The 23,630-nt window shown below is 44.8% G+C and overlaps 1 protein-coding gene across 2 annotated transcripts in view; it reads right to left on the bottom strand.

Moving 5' to 3' along the window:
* Positions 1-23,007, bottom strand: part of pstpip2 (proline-serine-threonine phosphatase interacting protein 2) — a 190,532-nt gene extending 167,525 nt beyond the window's left edge. For both annotated transcript variants that reach the window (XM_070861854.1, XM_070861844.1), the window contains exon 1: positions 22,782-23,007. In XM_070861854.1, the coding sequence (XP_070717955.1) occupies positions 22,782-22,814 (33 nt within the window). In that variant the 5' untranslated portion in view covers positions 22,815-23,007. The remainder of the gene's footprint in view (positions 1-22,781) is intronic.
* Positions 23,008-23,630: the final 623 nt, after the last annotated feature.

The raw sequence follows: 23,630 nt of genomic DNA, 5'->3' as shown, positions 1-23,630 counted from the left end.
GTATTTGTCCAAGTCAGGATGGTGTGTGACCTGGAGCAAAAATGTTGGTGTTCACACTATTCTAATTAAAACTGACTAAGTTGGCATAAAGCAGGGGTTGAAGATTTGACCTCCTTAGTCAACATGGCTGATTACCGTATATTTACCCACTAGACCATTTATATTTTTTGATTTATCAACTTTATTTATGGCGTGAGATGGAGAGGGTTGTCCTATGAGGCGAGGTTGAATAGATTGGGCCTATACTCAGTGCAGTTTAGGTGATCTCATTGAAACATAAAAGATTCTGAGGGGGATTGACGGGGTAAATGCTGAAACATAGAAACATAGAAAATAGGTGCAGGAGTATGCCATTCGGCCCTTCGAGCCTGCACCACCATTCAATAAGATTATGGCTGATCATTCACCTCAGTACCCCTTTCCTGCTTTCTCTCCATACCCCTTGATCCCCTTAGCCGTAAGGGCCATATCTAACTCCCTCTTGAATATATCAAATGAACTGGCATCAACAACTCGCTGCAGCAGGGAATTCCACAGGTTAACAACTCTGAGTGAAGAAGTTTCTCCTCATCTCAGTCCTAAATGGCCTACCCCTTATCCTAAGAATGTGTCCCCTAGTTCTGGACTTTCCCAACATCGGGAACATTCTACCCACATCTAACCTGTCCCATCCCATCAGAATCTTATATGTTTCTATGAGATCGCCTCTCATCCTTCTAAACTCCAATATATAAAGGCCCAGTTGATCCAGTCTCTCCTCATATGTCAGTCCTGTCATCCCAGGAATCAGTCTGGTAAACCTTCGCTGCACTCCCTCAATAGCAAGAACGTCCTTCCTCAGATTAGGAGACCAAAACTGAACACAATATTCCAGGTGAGGCCTCACCAAGGTCCTGTACAACAACAGTAAGACCTCCCTGCTCCTATACTCAAATCCCCTAGCTATGAAGGCCAATATACCATTTGCCTTCACCGCCTGCTGTACCTGTATGGCAACTTTCAATGACTGATGAACCATGACACCCAGGTCTCGTTGCACCTCCCCTTTTACTAATCTGTCACCATTCAGATAATATTCTGCCTTCCTGTTTTTGCCACCAAAGTGGATAACCTCACATTTATCTACATTATACTGCATCTGCCATGCATTTGCCCACTCACCTAACCTGTCCAAATACACCACATCCACTGGTTCTCCCTTGTCCACTCTACTAGTTACATCCTCAAAAAATTCTAGAAGATTTTTCAAAGATGATTTCCCTTTCAGAAATTCATGCTGACTTGGACTGATCCTGTCACTGCTTTCCAAATGCGCTGCTATTACATCTTTAATAATTGATTCCAACATTTTCTCCACTACCGATGTCAGGCTAGCCGGTCTATAATTCCCTGTTTTCTCTCTCCCTCCTTTTTTAAAAAGTGGGGTTATATTAGCTACCCCCCAATCCATAGGAACTGATCCAGAGTCTATAGAATGTTGGAAAATGACCACCAATGCATTCACTATTTCTAGGGCCACTTCCTTAAGTACTCTGGGATGCAGACTATCAGGCCCTGGGGATTTATCGGCCTTCAATTCCATCAATTTCCCTAACACAATTTCCTGACTAATAAGGATTTCCTTCAGTTCCTCCTTCTTGCTAGACCCTCGGTCCCCTAATATTTTCAGCTGTTATTCGTATCTTCCTTAGTGAAGACAGAACCAAAGTATTTGTTCTATTGGTCTGCCATTTCCTTGTTCTCCATTATGAATTCACCTGATTCTGACTGCAAGGGACCTACATTAGTCTTCACTAATCTTTTTCTCTCCACATATCTATGGGGCCCAAGTTTCCACATGATTTGCGCCTGATTTTTTAGGAGCAACTGGTGGAGAACGGACTATCTTAGAAATCGCAATTCTCCACATTTTTTTTTCTGCAGTTCTAGTCAGGTACTTTGGAACAGAATTTTTTCTTCAAAAGGGGGCGTGTCCGGCCACTGACGCCTGATTTCAAAGTTTCCACAGTGAAAACGTACTCCAAACTAAGTTAGAATGGAGCAAGTGAAGATTTTTGTAGAACTGAAAAAACCTGTTCTACACATTAAAAAATCAGGCTCAGGTTACAAATTAGGCGTCCAGAACGAGGTGGGGGGGAGGGGGGGGAAGGGAACTCATTAAATTCTACAATAAATCCTTATTTATACTTCTACAAATATATCCAACCTGAATAAACATTTATAAGCAAAGAAAAGATTAAATAAACCATCTTCCTACCTGCGTGAAAGTGCTTCAGCCAGGGAGAATTCTGCAGCCATTCGTTGCCGCTGAGCGGGAGGGGGGGGGGAGGAGAAAGCTGTCCGTGACGCTAAGCGGGAGGGGGAGGGAGAAAGCTGTCCGTGCCGCTGAGCGGGAGGGGGGGGAGGGGGAGGGAGAAAGCGGTTTGTTGTTGTGGAGGGGAGGGAGGGGAAGGAGACAGCGGTTTGTTGTTGTGGAGGGGAGGGAGGGGAAGGAGACAGCGGTTTGTTGCCGTGGAGGGGAGGGAGGGGAAGGAGACAGCAGTTTGTTGCCGTGGAGGGTGGGGAGGGGAAGGAGACAGTGAGAAGGGTAGCCTCAGTGCTGATGGCAATGTGCTTTTATTAAAAAATGTTCAAAAATTAAACAGCTACAAAGAACTACAAAAATGGCCGAGTGCCAATGTTTTTTTCACACTGAGCATGCGCGAACGCTCCAACGCGCACGCGCAGCGTTGCTGGCAGGAAAAAAACTAATTTAAATAGTACCCGCCCCCTCCCACTTACAAAATCGGCGCGAGTGTAGGCTCCGCCCCCCTGGGCGCCGCGCCAAACAGACAAGGAGCTGCAAAGCGCTCAAGAATAGCGCGTTTTTTTTCTGGCTCGGAAGGGCGCCCGTTTTTTATCCTGTGGAAACTTGGGCCCATCTATAGAAGCTTTTGCAGTCAGTTTTTATGTTCCCTGCAAGCTTACTCTCGTACTCTATTTTCCCCCTCCTAATTAAACCCTTAGTCCTCCTCTGCTGGATTCTTAATTTCTCTCAGTCCTCAGGTTTGCTGCTTTTTCTAGCCAATTTATATGACTCTTCCTTGGATTTAACACTATCCCTAATTTCCCTGGTTAGCCATGGTTGAGCCACCTTCCCAGTTTTATTTTTACACCAGACAGGGATGTACAATTGTTGTAGTTCATCCATGTGATCTTTAAATGTCTGCCATTGCCTATCCACCATCAGCCCTTTAAGTATCATTCGCCAGTCTATCCGAGCCAATTCACGCCTCAAACCATCGAAGTTACCTTTCTTAAAGTTCAAGACCCTAGTCTCTGAATTAACTGCATCACTCTCCATCTTAATGAAGAATTTACCATATTATGGTCACGCTTCCCCAAGGGGCCTCACATGACCAGATTGCTAATTAATCCTCTCTCATTACACAAGACCCAGTCTAGGATGGCCTGCTCCAGAGTTGGTTCCTCGACATATTGGTCTAGAAAACGATCCCTTATACACTCCAGGAAATCCTCCTCCACAGTACTGCTACCAGTTTGGTTAGCCCAATCTAGATGTAGATTAAAGTCATCCATGATAACTGCTGTACCCTTATTGCATGCATTCCTACTTTCCTGTTTGATGCAAACCCCAACCTCCCTACTATTGTTTGGTGGTCTGTACACAACTCCCACTAGCGTTTTCTGCCCTTTGATGTTTTGCAGCTCTACCCATATAGATTCTACATCATCCAAGCTAATGTCCTTCCTTACTATTGCATTAATCTCCTCTTTAACCAGTAACACTACCCCACCTCGGTTTCCTTCCTGTCTATCCTTCCTGAGTATTGAACACCCCTAGATGTTGAGTTCCCAGCCTTGGTTACCCTGGAACCATGTCTCCGTAATCCCAATTACTTCATATCTGTTAACCTCTATCTGTGCAGTTAATTCATACACCTTATTACGAATGCTTCTCGCATTGAGACTCAGAGCCTTCAGGCTTATTTTTTTTTAACACTCTTTGTCCTTTTAGAATTATGGTTTAATGTGGCTCTTTTTGATTTTTGCCCTTGATTTCTCTGCCCTCCACTCTTGTTTTTCTCTTTCCGACCTTTTGCTTCTGTCTCCCTGTGTAGATTCCCATCCCCCTGCCATATTAGTTCAAACCCTCCCCAACAGCACTAGCAAACACTCCACCTAGGACATCGGTTCCGGTCCTGCCCAGGTGCAGGCCGTCTGGTTTGTACTGGTCCCAGCTCCTCCAGAACCGGTTCCAATGTCCCAGGAATTTGAATCCCTCCCCCTTGTACCACTCCTCAAGCCACGTATTCATCTGAACTATCCTGTTATTCCTACTCTGACTAGCATGTGGCACTGGTAGCAATCCTGAGATTACTATCTGAGGTCCTACTTTTTAAATTTAACTCCTAGCTTCCTAAATTCATCTTGTAGGACCTCATCCAGTTTTTTTTACCTATATCGTTGGTACCTATATGCAACTCGATAGCTGGCTGTTCACCGTCCCCCTCCAGAATGTCCTGCAGCAGCTCCGAGACATCCTCGACCCTTACATCAGGGAGGCAACATACCATCCTGAATCTCAGTTGCAGCTGCAGAAACGTCCATCTATTCTCCTTACAATAGATACCCCTATCACTATAGCTCTCCGATTCTTTTTTCTGCCCTCCTGTGCAGCAGAGCCACCCATGGTGCCATGAACTTGGCTGATGCTGCCGTCCCCTGATGAGCCATCTCCCCCAACAGTACCCATAACGGTATATATGTTTTGGAGGGAGATGACCGCAGGGGACCCTTGCACGACCTTCCTTCCCCTGCTGGTCACCCATTCCCTATTTGCCTTGTGTAACCTTTACCTGCGGTGTGACCAACTCACTAAACATGCTATTCATGACATCCTCAGCATTGCGGATGCTCCAGAGTGAATCCATGCGCAGCTCCAGTGCCACAATGTGGTCTGTCAGGAGCTGCAGCTGGACACACTTCCTGCACACTGGAAGCGTCCCCGATTTCCCACATAGCACAGGAGGAGCATGACACGGGTCTGGGCTCTCCTGCCATGACTTAACCCTTAAATTAACTTAATTTGGCAACAATGCCAAATGTTACATAGAAACATAGAAAATAGGTGCAGGAGTAGGCCATTCGAGTCTGCACCGCCATTCAATGAGTTCATGGCTGAACAAGCAACTTCAGTACCCCATTCCTGCTTTCTCGCCATACCCCTTGATCCCCCTAATAGTAAGGACTACATCTAACTCCTTTTTGAATATATTTAGTGAATTGGGCTCAACTACTTTCTGCGGTAGAGAATTCCACAGGTTCACCACTCTCTGGGTGAAGAAGTTTCTCCTCATCTCGGTCCTAAATGGCTTACCCCTTATCCTGTGACCCCTGGTTCTGGACTTCCCCAACAGTGGGAACATTCTTCCTGTATCTAACCTGTCTAAACCCGTCAGAATTTTAAACGTTTCTATGCGATCCTCTCTCATTCTTCTGAACTCCAATGAATGCAAGTCCAGTTGATCCAGTCTTTCTTGATATGTCAGTCCCGCCATCCCGGGAATCAGTCTGGTGAACCTTCGCTGCACTCCCTCAATAGCAAGAATGTCCTTCCTCAAGTTAGGAGACAAAAACTGTACACAATACTCCAGGTGTGGCCTCACCAAGGCCCTGTACAACTGTAGTAACACCTCCCTGCCCCTGTACTCAAATCCCCTCGCTATGAAGGTCAACATGCCATTTGTTTTCTTAACCGTCTGCTGTACCTGCATGCCAACCTTCAGTTGTACCTGCATGCCAAGCTACTGATAAGAAAAAGAAAAAGCTAAACGTGCTCTTGCAGAGAGCTGGCATGGGCTCAACGGGCCGAATGGCCTCCTTCTGTGCTGTAACTATTTTATGATTCATTCCATGATACAAGGCAACTTCAATCCTTAGAGGCTCCCACTGATGCCCCATAAGCAGCCAGCTCATTTATTAAGGTCACTCAGAAAACACCAAGAAGGAGCACAAGAGTAGGATGTAGGGCACACAAAATATATGCCATTACGTAGAATTTACAGCACAGAAACAGGCGATTCAGCCCAACTGGTAGGTGCTAGTGTTTATGTTCCATCCAAGTCTCCTCCCACCCTACTTCATCTAACCCATCTACACATCCTTGCATTACCAAGAGAAGCAAGGATGTCATAGCAGTGCATTTGGAAAATGGTGACATGATAGGTCCAAGTCAGCATGGATTTGTGAAAGGGAAATCATGCTTGACAAATCTTCTGGAATTTTTTGAGGATGTTTCCAGTAGAGTGGACAAGGGAGAACCAGTTGATGTGGTATATTTGGACTTTCAGAAGGCTTTCGACAAGGTCCCACACAAGAGATTGATGTGCAAAGTTAAAGCACATGGGATTGGGGGTAATGTGCTGACGTGGATTGAGAACTGGTTGTCAGACAGGAAGCAAAGAGTAGGAGTAAATGGATACTTTTCAGAATGGCAGGCAGTGACTAGTGGGGTACCGCAAAGTTCTGTGCTGGGTCCCCAGCTGTTTACATTGTACATTAACGATTTAGACGAGGGGATTAAATGTAGTATCTCCAAATTTGCGGATGACACTAAGTTGGGTGGCAGTGTGAGCTGCAAGGAGGATGCTATGAGGCTGCAGAGTGACTTGGATAGGTTAGGTGAGTGGGCAAATGCATGGCAGATGAAGTATAATGTGGATAAATGTGAGGTTATCCACTTTGGTGGTAAAAACAGAGAGACAGACTATTATCTGAATGGTGACAGATTAGGAAAAGGGGAGGTGCAACGAGACCTGGGTGTCATGGTACATCAGTCATTGAAGGTTGGCATGCAGGTACAGCAGGCGGTTAAGAAAGCAAATGGCATATTGGCCTTTATCGCGAGGGGATTTGAGTACAGGGGCAGGGAGGTGTTGCTACAGTTGTACAGGGCCTTGGTGAGGCCACACCTGGAGTATTGTGTACAGTTTTGGTCTCCTAACTTGAGGAAGGACATTCTTGCTATTGAGGGAGTGCAGCGAAGATTCACCAGACTGATTCCCGGGATGGTGGGACTGACCTATCAAGAAAGACTGGATCAACTGGGCTTGTATTCACTGGAGTTCAGAAGAATGAGAGGGGACCTCATAGAAACGTTTAAAATTCTGACGGGTTTAGACAGGATAGATGCAGGAAGAATGTTCCCAATGTTGGGGAAGTCCAGAACCAGGGGTTACAGTCTAAGGATAAGGGGTAAGCCATTTAGGACCGAGATGAGGAGAAACTTCTTCACCCAGAGAGTGGTGAACCTGTGGAATTCTCTACCTCAGAAAGTAGTTGAGGCCAATTCACTAAATATATTCAAAAGGGAGTTAGATGAAGTCCTTACTACTCGGGGGATCAAGGGGTATGGCGAGAAAGCAGGAAGGGGGTACTGAAGTTGCATGTTCAGCCATGAACTCATTGAATGGCGGTGCAGGCTAGAAGGGCTGAATGGCCTACTCCTGCACCTATTTTCTATGTTTCTATGTTTCTATGTAACACTAAACACACATGACCAGAGTACAAAGGGCAACATATTGAGTTTATTTTATTCATGCATTGTCTAGAGATTTTCTTTTTGCTCGTGTCAGCAAATTCTTTATTTTATCTTGTATAACTTAGAGCTTGAAATTGGTTCACGCTCAAAGCAAACTCTAGCATTCATTTCACATTGACTTGCCAAACAGCGCTCAACTCAACCACTTGCAGTTAAAGTACTTTAGGATGTCCTGAGGACACAATGAGGCATTATATAAATGGAAGTTTGTTAGTTTGTTCTTAAAATATTATACGACTCTGTAGCTTGCAGTTATTGCTATCTGGAGTAGAGTGAAAGTTGGTACTTTGGGGGCACTTTACAGATCCTAGATTGATTTATTAGATTTGTTTTTATTTGTTCATGGGATGTTGGCAAGGCTAGCATTTATTGCCCATCCCAAATTGGTGGTGAGCCGCCATCTTGAAACAGCTGAGTGGCTTGCTAGGCCATTTCAGAGGGCAGTTAAGAGTCAACCACATTGCTGTGGGCCTGGAGTCACATAGGTTAGACCGGGTAAAGACGGCAGATTTCCTTCCTTAACCAGATGAGATTTTAATGACAATTTAATCCAAGATTCAAATAATTAACTGAATTTAAATTCCCTAGCTGCTATGGTGGAATTTGAACTCATGTCCCTGGATTACTCGTCAAGTAAACATAGAAACATAGAAACATAGAAAATAGGTGCAGGAGTAGGCCATTCAGCCCTTCGAGTCTGCACCACCATTCAAGAAGATCATGGCTGATCATTCCTTCAGTACCCCTTTCCTGCTTTCTCTCCATACCCCTTGATCCCTTTAGCCATAATGGCCATTTCTAACTCCCTCTTGAATATGTCCAATGAACTGGCATCAACAACTCTCTGCGGCAGGGAATTCCACAGGTTAACAACTCTGAGTGAAGAAGTTTCTCCTCATCCCAGTCCTAAATGGCCTACCCCTTATCCCACCCCTGGTTCTGGATTTCCCCAACATCGGGAACATTCTACCCACATCTAACCTGTCCCGTCCCATCAGAATCTTATATGTTTCTGAGATCCCCTCTCATCCTTCTAAACTCCAATGCATAAAGACACAGTTGATCCAGTCTCTCCTCATATATCAGTCCTGCTATCCCGGGAATCAGTCTGGTGAACCTTCGCTGCACTCCCTCAATAGCAAGAACGTTCTTCCTCAGCTTAGGAGACCAAAACTCAACACAATATTCCAGGTGTGGTCTCACCAAGGCCCTGTACAACTGCAGTAAGACCTCCCTGCTCCTATACTCAAATCCCCTCGCTATGAAGGCCAACATACCATTTGCCTTCTTCACCGCCTGCTGTACCTGCATGCCAACTTTCAATGATTGATGAACCATGACACCCAGGTCTCGTTGCACCTCCCCTTTTCCTAATCTGCCGCCATTCAGATAATATTCTGTTTTCACGTTTTTTCCCCCAAAGTGGACAACTTCACATTTATCCACATTATACTGCATCTGCCATGCATGTGCCCACTCACTTAACCTGTCCACTAAACATCACCACTATGCTACTATGTTATTGAAACGTACACGATTCTGGGGGATCTTGACAGGGTAGATGCAGAGAGGAGGTTTCCCCTCATGAGGGAATCTAGAACTAGCGGGCATATTTTCAGCATAAGGGGTCACCCATTTAAGACAGCAATGAGGAGGAATTTCTTCTCTCAGGTGGTCGTGAATCTTTGGAATTCTCTACTCGAGAGCTGCGGAGGCTGGGTCTTTGAATATATTTAAGGCGGAGATAGACAGATTTTTGAACGATAAAAGGAGTCAAGGGATATGGGGAGTGGCCAGGGAAGTGGAGTTGAAGCCAGGATCAGATCAGCCATGATCTTATTGAATGACAGAGCTGGCTCGAGGGGCTAAATTGCTTACTCCTGCTCCTATTTCTTACGTGCTTATGTTCTACCGTACTCTGCAGGATGGATTCCTGGGATCAGAGGGTTGTCCTATGAGAAGAGATGAAGCCTATACTCAATGGACTTTAGAAAAATGAGATGATCTCATTGAAACATACAAGATTCTGAGGTGGGGGCGGGAGGAAATGACAGGGTAGATGCTGAGAGCCTGCTGGAGAGTCTAGAACTAGGGGGCATACTCTCACGATAAGGGATCAGCCTTTTAAGACTGAGATGAGGAGGAATTTTTTCACTCAGAGTGTTGTGAATCTTTGAAATTCTCTACCCCTAAAAGGACTGTGGTTGCTGAGTCATTAAATATATTCAAGGCTGAGATAGATAGATTTTTGGACTCTAGGGAATCAAGGGATATGAGGCTCGGGCAGGAAAGTGGAGTTGCGGTTGAAGATCAGCCATGATCTTATTCAATGGCGGAGCAGGCTCAAGGGGCCGCCTGGCCTACTCCTAACTCTCATAGAAACATAGAAATTTGCAGCGCAGAAGGAGGCCATTTTGGCCCATCGTGTCCACGCCGGCCAACAAAGAGCTACACAGCCCTTGGTCAGCAGCCCTAAAGGTTACATATAAATCTATGAACAATGACGGAAAGGCAAAGAGCACCCAGCCCAACCAATCCACCTCACCACAACTGCGGCACCCCTTATACTGAAACATTCTACACTCCACCCCAACCGGAGCCATGTGATCTCTTGGAAGAGGCAACAAGCAGATAAAAACCCAGGCCAATTTAGGGAGAAAAAATCTGGGAAAATTCCTCTCCGATCCATCCAGGCGATCGAAACTAGTCCAGTAGATCATCCTGGCCATATTCTATTCCCTGCAGTACTTACCATTATATCTGCTCCATCCAACAAAAGGTCATCCAGTCTAATCCCAATTACCAGCTCTAGGTCGGCAACCCTGCAGGTTACTGCACTTTAAGTGCTCATCCAACCATCTTTTAAAAGTGGTGAGGTTTTCTGCATCCACCACTCTTCCAGGCAACGAGTTCCAGATCCCCACAACCCTCTGCGTAAAGAAGCCCCCCTCAAATCCCCTCTAAACGTTCCACCAACCACCGTAAAACTATGCCTCCTCAACCAATGGTATTAGACCCTTACTATCCACTATGTCCAGGCCCCTCAACGAGGTCTCCTCTCTACCTCCTATGTTCTTATCCCCTCTTGTTTAGGTTCTTCTGAACTCTTGGAAACACTTTATTCAGGGAACGGTAGCATAACGGTTATGTTACTGGACTAGTAATCCCAGGGAGTGGATGCATAGACTAGTGAACCAGAGGCCTGGACTAATGATCTGGAGACAGGAGTTCAAATCCCACCACGGCAGCTGGGGAATTTTAAGTCAATTAAATAAATCTGGAATTTTTAAAATGCTAGCATTATTAATGGTGACCATGAAGCTACTGGATCATAAAAACCCAATTGGTTCACTAATGTCCTTTAGGGGATGGAAATCTGCCGTCCTTATCTGGACTGGCCTATGTGACTCCAGACCTACAGAAATGTGGTTGACTCTTAACTGCCCTCTGAATCAAGGCGGCAGCTCACCACCACCACCTTTGAGGGCAAGTAGGGACGGGGAATACATACCGGCCTGCTGGCAGCGCCCACATCCAGAGAATTTAAAAAAAACTTTATTGACATCAGCTTCACTACGATATTGGAGATAGTGACTCGGCTGCTTGTCTCATAGTAAACATATCCTTTATGTTCTGATCCATAACCAAAGTCACATTTCCATCAAAAGCAGTTCCAAAAGATCCAATTAAACCAAACTAAAGAAGAAGGCCTGTGTCCCTTTATCTCCTGTCTTCTGTATATAGACTACTTTTAATGCAGCTGTGAATGGACAAAAGCAATGCTTGCCAATGCTTTCACCCAAAGATCAGCATATATCTTACAGCATCAAAAAGCACTTCATTGGTTTGCTGGATGGTATGAATGAAGTTCCCCCACAGGAGATACAGGAACAAATTATGTGAGCATTGGGCCTGATCAGAAAAAACATGAGGGTGAGGGGGGGGGGTGAGAATCCTAGAGGGGACCAGCTAAGATTGTTGGACACCCAATTCTCAGTCCCAAATCCCACCAGTCAGAAAGTCAACCATTATAATTTTTTTCCCCCTATTCCTTTCCAACTCGTAAGAAAAAAAAAATCAACAAAGTTGTATTTATGTAAAACCTCATTATGTCCTTGGTTATAAAGTGCTTTGGGATGTACTAACGGATTATGGGCTCAATTTTCCCCAGTGATTTGCGCCGTTTTTTTGGAGCAGGCTGCTTTTTATGGCCTAAGTTAAAGAACCAGTTTCCCCAATCAATTTGCACCAGCATAACTCAGTTAGTTACGACTTTTTTTAGGTTCTTTTTTTTCCAGCCAAAGAGGGCGTAACCTGTCACCCGCGTCAATTCTGGCCATTTAGGCAAGTTTGGCCAGCTGAGAGTTACTCCAGTTCTGCTTAGGCCAGCGAATGTGGCTTCTGCAGAAAAATCTTCTGGAGAGTTAAAGAAACGTGTATGTGAGAGAGAGAGAGAGAGAGAGAGAGAGAGAGAGAGAGAGAGAGAGAGAGAGAGAGAGAGAGAGAGAGGTAATAACTCTATAGACTGAATACTGAAAACTACACAAGTACAAATCTGACTCTGCTTTATTAGGACCCAAAGTGATCACATTACCTGATGGCTGGCCTTTTATACCTGGGCCACACATGTGCGTACAGCCCAATGACCTCTGACAGTGGCGCCACCCGGTGGCTAGTAACCCTAAGCATACATACTAATATCTTAAAGGGGATATTGTCATATGACAGTCTTTTTACAAATTGAGACGGTCCGGGGCTTTCCGCTCCCAAGTTGATCATTCAAGTTCAACTCCAGCCTTGGTCGAGCATTCTGAGTCTGTTATGACTGGGGGCTGGGTAGCCGATCTGATGGGAGTGGCAATGACCATGTCAGGGATTGACTGAGGGTAGGTTGGTTGGTCACTGATTGTGTTTTCCTCAGACTGTTCCGGTTCATCCGTGTGCCGCAGCTTTATCTCATCAACATGTTTCCTGCATGTTTGCCCATTCTTGAGCTTGACGATAAACATTCTGTTACCCTCCTTGGCCGTAACATTTGGGATCTTGACCATAATTTAGTACATACACAGGGTCGTTAACAGAAATGTCGCGTGATTGCAGCGCGATCATGATACCACTGCTGACTTTGACATCTGTATTCAACATGATCGTTCAAGTTAGGGTGGACAAGAGAGAGCTTGGTCTTGAGACCTCTCTTCATCAATAGTTCAGCAGGGGAGAGCCCGGTAAATGTGTGGGGTCTTGTCCTGTAACTAAGCAATATGCATGACAAGCGAGTCTGCAGTGAACCTTGAGTTACACGTTTCATACTCTGCTTGGTTTGGACAGTATGCTCTGCTTGACCATTGGATGCGGGTTTGAATGGTGCTGACCTCATGTTTGATACCATTGAGTTTCATGAACTCTTGAAACTCCAGACTAGTGAAGCAAGGTCCGTTGTCGCTTACAACGATGTCGGGCAGACCATGAGTGGCAAAAATGACACGAAGGATCTCAATGGTAGCTATGGATGTACTGGACGACATTATACACTTTATCCACTTGGAATATGCATCCAGCATAACTAAAAACATCTTTCCCAGGAAGGGACCTGCAAAGTTGATGTGGATCCTGGACCATGGTTTAGATGGCCACGACCATAGAATCAGCAGCAATTCTGCTGCTGCTGTACTTAGCTGCATGCAAGTGTTGCACTGATGCACACATGATTCCAGATCAGAGTCAATTCCAGGCCACCATCATGAGACCTGGCAATGGCTTTCATCATGACAATACCGGGATGAGTGCTATGTAGATCATGTACAAATTTCTCTGCCTTTCTTAAGCATAATATGATTACCCCATAGTAAACAATCTGACTGAATGGATAGTGCGTCTTTGGTTGTAAGGTTTGCTCTCATCTATGGCAGACCAATCACCATTAAGGACACAACGTTTCACAACCGATAATATTGAGTCCTGGCTTGTCCAGGTCTTAACTTGTTGAGCCGTGACAGGGGATCCTTCACTTTCAAAGGCATCCATAACTAACAGTAGGTCTGCAGGTTGTGGTGACTGCACTCCAGGGGTGGGCAACGGCAGACAGCTCAGTGCATCGGCACAATTCTCGGTGCCAGGTTTATGGCGAATGACGAAATCATAGGCAGATAATGTCAGCGTCCACCTCTGGTATTGATACCTTTGTTTTCCGAAAACAATGAAATGAGTGGCTTGTGATTTGTTTCCAGTTCAAACCGAAAACCAAACAGGTACTGATGCATCTTTTTAACCCCATACACACAGGCTAGTGCTTCTTTTTCTACCATGCTGTAGGCCCTTTCCAATTCTGAAAAACTTTTAGAAGCATACGCAACAGGTTGTAGTTTACCCGACTCATTAGCTTGTTAGAGCACGCAACCAACTCTATATGACGAAGCATCACAGGCCAATTCTAAACGCTTACACGGATCATAATGTACCAGCAGCTTGTTAGAGCAAAGCAGATTAGTAGCTTTCTCAAAACCTCTATCTTGAGACGCACCCCAAACCCAGTTGTCGCCTTTTCTTAGGAGCATGTGCAGTGGCTCTAATGAAGTGCTCAATCTAGGTAGGAAATTACTGAAGTAGTTGAGTAGACCAAGGAACGAACGCAGCTCTGTCACATTTTGAGGCTTGGGTGCATTTTTGATGGCCTTGGTTTTCGAGTCCGTAGGCCTGATACCGTCAGCAACAATTTTCCTCCCCAGGAATTCAACTTCCGGTGCCATGAAGACATACTTCGAACGTTTCGAACTGAGTCCCACTTTATCAAGACGATGTAGAACTTCTTCCAGGTTGTTCAGATGTTCGGCAGTGTCACGCTCTGTGACCAGGATGTCATCTTGGAACATGACGGTTCTAGGGACGGACTTCAGTAGACTCATGTTCCTCTGAAATATGGCTGCAGCTGAGCAAATTCTGAAAGGACACCTGTTGTAGATAAACAGTCCTTTATGATGCACGCAAGTTTCTTCGACGTCTTGACCAGCTCCTGTGTCATGTAGGCCGACGTCAGATCCAGTTTAGTGAACGACTTCCCCCCGACTAGCGTTGCAAACAGGTCATCAGCTTTCGGTAACGGGTATTGATCTGGTTTCGAAATTCGGTTGATCATAACCTTGTAGTCTCCACAAACCCCGACTGTGCCATCACTCTCCAATACAGGAACAATGGGGCTGGCCCTTTCATTAAATTCTACCGGTGATATGACCCCTTCACGCTGGAGTCTGTCCAGTTCGGTTTTGACCTTCTCCCTCATCATGTACGGAACCGCCTGAGCTTTATGATGAACGGGTCTTGCATCTGAGTCCACATAGATCTGCACCTTGGCTCCTGTGAAATTGCCAATGCCTGGTTCAAACAGCGAGGGGAACTTGCTCAGCACTTGAGCACATGGAGTATCATCCTCCGACAACAACGTTTTGATAGCATTCCAATTCCATTTGATTTTTCTAGCCAATTCCTGCCAAACATCGTTGGACCAGTGCCTGGAACAATCCTTTCCGGTAAATCATGAACTGCTCCATCATTGACTACTGCACTGCAAATCATCGTTATGAGTTCTTTAGTGTACGTACGCAACTTGGCATTGACTGGACTCAGCTTAGGCCTCACAGCCTTAGTATCGCACAGCTTGTCGAATGTCCTCTGGCTCATTATTGATTATCTCGCACCCGTGTCCAATTCCATCGGTACCGGCACACCGTTAAGTTTCACATTAATTATTATCGGTTGGCTCTTTGTTAGGAACGAATACAATCCATACACTTCCTCCTCTTGTATCTCAGATTGCATATCCGGATTCGCGCTATACTGGTCATCATCCTCCATGTGGTGTGTCGCAGCACGCTTGCTCAGTTGCGGTCACATGCGCTGGAGATGCCCCAGTCGCGAACAGCCTTTACAAATGTACTGTTTAAACCGACAAGAGATCAAGGGGTATGGAGAGAAAGCAGGAAAGAGTTGTTAACCTGTGGAATTCCCTGCCGCAGAGAGTTGTTGATGCCAGTTCATTGGATATATTCAAGAGGGAGTTAGATATGGCCCTTACGGCTAAAGAGATCAAGGGGTATGGAGAGAAAGCAGGAAAGGGTTACTGAGGGAATGATCAGCCATGATCTTATTGAATGGCGGTGCAGGCTCGAAGGGCCGAATGGCCTACTCCTGCACCTATTTTCTATGTTTCTATGATACTCATGAGGCCGATGATTGCCCCCACAATGCCAAAACGGTGAAATCAGATTCATTCCCGTTGGCGGACTTTGGGCAGCCACAGGTTTCGCGTACGCAGTCGAGTAGGCCCTGCCATATGCAGCTCTGCCAAACGACGATACTATCTTGTTTACAGTATTTGCCGAGTTCCAATTTTTCGATGATATCTGCTTTAAATTTTTGTCCGTCACATGCCTGGGCAATCGTGATGGCCTTGCTCAAATCCAGCATTTCCTTTGCCAGTAGCTGACGCAGGATCACCTCGTGGTTGATGCCGATTACAAAGGAGTCCCGCAGCATGTCTCCCAAAGCGTTTTTCAAACTTACACGGTCCAGCTAGACGTCTTAGGTCGGCAATGAATTCCGACACATCCTGGCCCTCAGGATGAAGGAGCTTGTAGAATCGATATTGTGAGATGATGATGCCTTCTTCTGGTTTGAGATGGTCACGTACCAGAGCACACAATTCCTCATAGTCCTTGTCCATTGGACTTGCAGGCGAGAGAAGATTCTTCATGAGTCCATAGATTTTTGGACCGCAAACTGTGAGGAAGACCGCCCTGCGCCTAACTGCATCAGTGGGTTCCTCTATTTTGTTGGCCACGAAATACTGGTCCAGGCGAGCTACAAAATCTGCCCAGTCCTCTCCCTCCATGAATCTCTCCAGAATTCCAATTGTGCTCAGTTTTGCATGCGAAGGTTCTTAAGTTACCTCGTTACCAAATGTTATGTATGTAATAACTCAATAGACTGAATACTGTAAACTAACAGGTACAAACCTGGCTCTGCTTTATTCGGACCCAAAGTGATCACATTACATGATGGCTTGCCTTTTATACCTGGGCCACACACACGTGCGTACAGCCCAATGACCTCCGACAGTGGCTAGTAACTCCAAGCATACACACATGACAGTTTCCTGATCTGTTCCCCTTCTGTGAAGAGTGAAATCACCTCTGTACCACTCCCCCAACACTGCATATGGATCCTCAAACAAAGATCAGGAAAGAACAGGGAGAGGCAGGGGACAAATAGACCTTTCATCCCAACGAGCCCATAACTTTCATGAGCTATTGAAGTCTACATCGGCAGAGGTTTTGGATGAGACATTAAGCTGAGGCTCCGTCTACCTGCTCAGATGGACACAAAAAATCCCATGGCACTATTCAAAGAAGAGCAGGCTGAATTCTCAAGTTTGCCCCTCAGCCAACATGACTAAAAAATATTATTTGGTCAGTACTGTTATGTATGCAACCCTATGCAACCAGTATTATACTGTCACCAGAGGGCACTGTATATAAGCAGGCCTCCCATGCTGTACCAGCACTCTGGAGTTGGAATAAAGGAACTAAGGTCACACTTTCTCACGTCTACAGTACTCAGTTAGATGACTTTATTATGAACATAACAAGTACCTTATAGCAGCTTGTGGAACTTATTGTGCGCAAATTGACTGCCGCATTTCCTTACATTACAACAGTGACTACTTCAACAAAGAAGTAATGAATTGGTTGCAAAGCACTTTGGGATGTCCTGAGGTTGCGAAAGGTGTGATATAAAGCTATCTCCTTTCTTCTTGTGTGAAGGACTGCTTCCTGATTTGTCGTTTGTATCCATGTGCCCTTGTCCTACAGTCCATTTAACTGCAAAAGCAATCTGCATCAATATTTTCTATTCACACATTATGAATGTTTGTTTTAACTTCATGTGCTCTATAAATCTCCTCAAAGATTAAAGATCACGCTACTGCTAAAATAGATTTATCTTTACAACACTGCACACAGCAAAAGATAACAATTCACCGGTCAAGAATGACATGAGCCAGAAATAAAGTTGATTTAGAAACATAGAAACATAGAAAATAGGTGCAGGAGTAGGCCATTCGGCCCTTCGAGCCTGCACCGCCATTCAATGAGTTCATGGTTTCCTCCACTATTTTGCATTAGCAACTTATTTCAACCCAACGTTAAAATGCAGCCTCGATGGCGTGACTAAAGATACCATATATCAAACTCTCTTTATGGATGAGATACAGAGCTGGTGTCACCTGGTGCTATATTTAAGCTAAGTTCAGTGCCTTACTTTGTACCCACTAATAACTGGCAACTCATGCTATATTTTACTGTGGAGGGACTGGAAAAGCTGGGGTTGTTATCCTTAGAGCAGAGAAGGTTGAGAAGAGATTTGATAGAGATGTTCAAAATTATGAGGAGTCTAGACATAAGAACACAAAACCATAACAAATAGGAACAGGAGTAGGCCATTCGGCCATTTGAGTCTGTTCCGCCATTCAATAAGATCACGGCTGATCTTCTACCTCAACTCCACTTTCCTGCACTATCCCCATATCCCTTGATTCCTTTTGAGACAGAGTAGTTAGAGGTAAACTGTTCCCATTGACGGAAGGGTCAAGAACCAGAGGATATAGATTTAAGATGAATGGAAAAGAGCCGAAGGCGACATGAGAAAAAACTATTTTATGCAGTGAGTGGTTAGGATCTGGAATGCACTGCCTGAAAGGGTAGTGGAGGCAGATTCAATCACGGCTTTCAAAAGGGAATTGGATAAGTACCTCAAGGGAAAAAAAAATGCAGGGCTACGGGGAAAGGGCAAGGGAGTGAGACTAGCTGAGGTGCTCTTGCAAAGAGCCAGCACGGGCTCGACGAGCCAAATGGCCTCCTTCTGTGGTGTGAACAAGGAATAGGAATAGGCCATTGGCCCCTCTAGCCTGCTCCGCCATTCAAGAAGATCATGGCTGATCTGATCTTGGCCTCAACTCCATTTTCCCACCCGCTCCCCATAACTCTTGACTCACTCTTATATAACCATTCTATGATTCCTAATAGTTCCACCTAATTCAGCTAGGCTAGTTTAAAAACACAGACTCGAGAGGTAAAAAGTATACTGCACCAAGTCAGTGACCTGACACTATACCACTATTCACTGTAGCTTAACTTCTCCCAACAAAAGATTCTGAGCCAAGCGTCCTGCCACGTGGTCATAAGGAGTAGCAAATCATGACTGGTGGAGAGAAACCCATAGCTGGTCTGGGCCCCTCGCCACTTGGAGGTGGCCAGAAGGTGAGACCGTTTCAGTAATTAATACGTGTTTTACAACAAACATACATTCCTTTTAAAGCACAAAAACCCCATAGTAAAAATGGTCCAACCGTGGCTAACAAAAGAAGTTAAAGATAGCATTAGATCAAAGGAAGAGGCTTATAATGTTGCCAAAAAGAGCAGTAAGCCTGAGGATTGAGAGGATTTTAAAATTCAGCAAAATAGGACCAAGGAATTGATAAAGAAAAGGAAAACAGAGTATGAGAGTAAACTACCGAGACACATAAAAACAGACTGTAAAAGCTTCTATAGTATGTAAAAAGGAAATGATTAACAAAAGTAAATCTAGGTCTCCTACAGGCTGAGACAGGAGAAATTATAATGGGGAATAAGGAAATGGCAGAGAAATTAAACAAATACTTTGTGTCTGTCTTGCTGAAGAAGTCACGAAAAACCTCCTGGAAATAGAGGAGTACAAAGGGTCTAGTGAGAATGAGGAACTGAAAAAAATTAGTAAAAAAATAGTACTGGAGCAATTAATGGGACTGAAAGCCAATAAATCCCCCAGACCTGATGGCCTACATCCTAGCGTTTTGAAAGAGGTGGCTAGAGAGATAGTGGTTGCCATTTTCCAAAATTTCATAGATTCTAGAACGGTTCCCGCAGATTGGTAGGTAGCTAATGTAATTAAGAAAGGAGGGAGAGAGAAAATGGTGAACTACAGACCAGTTAGCCTGACATCAGTAGTAGTGAAAATGCTAGAATCTATTATTAAGGACGTGGTAACAGGGCACTTAGAAAATAATAATAGGATTGGGCAGAGTCAACACGGATTTACAAAAGGGTGATCATGTTTGATAAATCTGCTAGAGTTTTTTGAGGATGTAACTAGCAGAATAGATAAGGGGGAATCAGTAAATATAGTGTATTTGGATTTTCAGAAGGCATTCGATAAGGTGCCACACAAGAGATTATTAAAGAGAATTAGGGCTCATGGGATTGGGGATAATATACTAGCATGGATTGAGGATTGGTTAAAGGACAGAAAACAGAGTGGGAGTAAATGCGTCATTTTCGGGTTGGCAGGCTGTAACTAGTGGGGTGCTGCAAGGATCGGTGCTTGGGGCCCCAGCTATTCACAATCTATATCAATGATTTAGATGAGGGGACCAAATGTAATATATCCAAGTTTGCTGATGATGCAAAGCTAAGTAGGAATGTAAGTTGTGAGGAGGATGCAAAGAGACTTCAAGGGGATATAGACAGGCTAAGTGAATAGCAAGAACATGGCAAATGGAATATAATGTGGAGAAATGTGAAGTTATTCACTTTGGTAGGAAAAATAGAAAAGCAGAATATTTTTTAAATGGTGAGAGATTGGGAAATGTTGGTGTTCAGAGGGACCTGGGTGTCCTTGTGCATGAATCACAGCAAGTAATTAAGAAAGCAAATGGAAAGTTGGCCTTTATTACAAGAGGATTTGAGTGTAAGAGTAAAGACGTCTTACTGCAATTATAAAGGGCTCTGGTGAGACCACACCTGGAGTAGTGTGTACAGTTTTGGTCTCCTTACCTAAGGAAGGATATACTTGCCATTGAGGGAGTGCAACGAAGGTTCACCAGACTGATTCCTGGGATGGGGGAATTGTCCTATGAGGAGAGATTGAGTAGACTAGGGCTATTTTCTCTAGAGTTTAGAATGAGAGATGATATCATTGAAACATACACCATTCTTACAGGGCTTGACAGGGTAGATGCAGGGATGATGTTTCCTCTGGCTGGGGAATCTAGAACTAGGGGTCACAGTCTCAGAATAAGGGGTCGGCCATTTAGGACTGAGATGAGGAGACATTTCTTCACTCAGAGGCTGGTGCATCTTTGGAATTCTCTACCCCAGAGGGCTGTGGAGGTTCAGTCTTTGAGTATATTCAAGACAGAGATCGATAGATTTTTGGATATTAAGGGAATCAAGGGATAGGGGGATAGTACAGGAAAGGGGAGTTGAGGTAGAAGATCAGCCATGATCTCATTGAATGGCGGAGCAGGCTCGAGGGACCGAATGGCCTACTCCTGCTCCTAATTCTTATGTTCTTACAGAACATTCTCATTACAATGTGCAGCATAATCGTGAATGATCAGCACAGGTAGGAGGAGGAACAAAAAACAGGAAACTTGCATGTTTAATATTGGTTCAGCACATAACTCCCCTAAGGCAACAACGTTTACACTGTTGTTATCTGCCACAGCACAAATTTTCTCAATCTAGTTTTCTAAGTTAAATTTATTCTGTGTGGTGCTGTTAGTGAAATCTCACATTGCACCCACTTACTTCGATGAACAGAACAAAGTATCTTCACCATGGCAATACTATCCCTTTCGATCTGCGTGCACCTAGAAGATTCTTATCTTTGGAGCAATTTCACAAAATATTTTCCGGATAGTAAAACTTAAAGTTTAAGATAACCCAGTGCTGATACAAGCCACATTAATGAGTCATATGGATGAGGAAACAAATTTTGTCTGATTCAACCTGCAGTTCCTCCCATCACAGCTTCCAGCTGCTTCTTAAACTGGGGCTTTTGCCATGATCCTACTCAGAAGTCCTTCCCTCCTGTTGGTTTCCCGATGCACTAAAAGGACTTCCAGACCCCCACTCCTGAATGGGCCTTTTGCCAATTTGCACCTAAACCCTTTCTCTTGTCACAGTTTAGCTTTAAAACAGGTTTAGATTTACACTGCCTGTACTCTACTAACAAAAGCAAAATACTGATGTTGGAAATCTGAAATATAAACCTTTCGCTAAGTCACCAATCTGAAGCATTACCTCAGTCTCTCTGGTTCTGACAAAAGGTCACCGACCTGAAACGTTAACTTGGTTTCTCTCTCCACTGATGCTGCCTGACCTGCTCAGTGATTCCAGCATTTTCTGTCTCTACCATCTTGCATATAGTTAAAGGCTATCTATTTAAAAAAAACACAGCCAACCGTGACCATCATTCAAAGTGGAACCTACAATGACAGGAAGATAGAAAATGCTGGAAACACTCAGCAAGTCAGGCAGCATCTGTAAAGAATTGGGGCGGGCAGGGAGGATTAACATTTGCGACATAACCCTTCATCAGAACTGGCTTGCTGAGTGATTCCAGAATTTTCTTTTTCATTCCAATGAGAGGAGCGGCGTGTGGAATCAGTCCCAAAAGAGGTGACGATTCTAGCTGATCGTTGGATCGAATCGCCCTGAATGAAAGGGCAGTGGCTCCGACCCAAAGAAAAAAATGGAAAGACTTGGATTTATATAGCGCCTTTCACGACCACCGGACGTCTCAAAGTGCTTCACAGCCAATGAAGTACTTTTGGAGTGCAGTCACTGTTGTAATGTGGGAAACGCAAACAGCAATGTGTTAATGACCAGATAATCTGATATGTTATGTTGATTGAGATATAAATATTGACCAGGACAGCGGGGATAACTCCCCTGCTCTTCTTCAAAATAGTGCTGGGATCTTTTACGTCCACTTGAGAGAGCAATTTAATGTCTCATCAGAAAGACGCCTCAGTACTGCACTAGAGTGTCAGCCTGGAGCTTGCCCCAAGTCTGAGCTTGCCCCTGAGTGGGACTTGAACCCACAACTTTCTGACTCAGATGCGAGGGTGCTACCCACTGAGCCACAAATATTGGCCAGGACAACCCAAAGAAGAAGCTATTGTTACTAATCTTCGAGGGTGGGGGAATACACACACAAACACACAAGGAAATTGTAAGAGTTAGACATGTCTTCAAAGCCCAGCAGATACAGGAGAAGTGCTGGGGAGTCACACTAGTGGGGCGACACTGTGATCAGCCTCTCCCCTAGACCTTGTGCTGCACACCAGCTCCACTCACTCACTCACCCAGAAGTTGTCCCTGAACCGCGACTCTCTCATGTTGAAGTTCAGTGCGGCGCCGACCGACCCGTGCGCTAACACTGCCCTGCAGCCAACGAGGGAGGCACTTGCTTGTTGAGGAGCTTGTCTTGTCTTGTCCTGTCCTGTCCTGCCAGGTGTGGGGCTATTTCTGCCTTACAGGCGTTCTGCCTGCTTAGACGGACAATATTCGTCCCCTTTCGGCTGCTTGGCTCTTTGATCCAGGAAAAAAACATATATAAAAAAAAAGGATTCCTCTGGGTCCTAATGTATGCTGAACCTTTTATAGCGTGTGGGAAGAGCACGGTAGAGTGTCACTGACCCACGTGATATATTTTTATCTTAGTTGCGAAATGTTCTGCTTATTAAAGCCAGGAAGACGAGTGGTGAGCAATGGAATCATTTCCTATTTTGACCAGCCAGTTTGCTAGCATTGAGCACTCTGACTTGAGGGATGGCACCGTGAATCTAGGCTGACTCTCCAGTGCGGTGCTGAGGGAGTGCTGCACTATCGGAAGTGCCATCTTTCGGATGAGATGTTAAACCCAGGTCCCGTCTGCTCTCTCAGGTGGACGTAAAAGATCCCATGGCACTATTTCGAAGAAGAGCAGAGGAGTTATCCCCAGTGTCCTGGCCAATATTTATCCCTCAATCAACATATCACAAAACAGATTCTCTGGTCATTATCACTTGGTGTTTGTGGGAGCTTGCTGTGCGCAAATTGGCTGCCACATTTCCCACATCGCAACAGTGGCTACACTCCAAAAGCACTTAATTGGCTGTAAAGCGCTTTGAGACATCCGGTGGTCATGAAAGGCGCTATATAAATGCAAGTCT

The sequence above is a fragment of the Pristiophorus japonicus genome, chromosome 2 (assembly GCF_044704955.1).
Source record: "Pristiophorus japonicus isolate sPriJap1 chromosome 2, sPriJap1.hap1, whole genome shotgun sequence".
Lineage (NCBI taxonomy): Eukaryota > Metazoa > Chordata > Chondrichthyes > Pristiophoridae > Pristiophorus > Pristiophorus japonicus.
The sequence above is the reverse complement of the archived record's forward strand: the minus strand, read 5'-3'. Positions and strand labels throughout refer to the sequence as shown.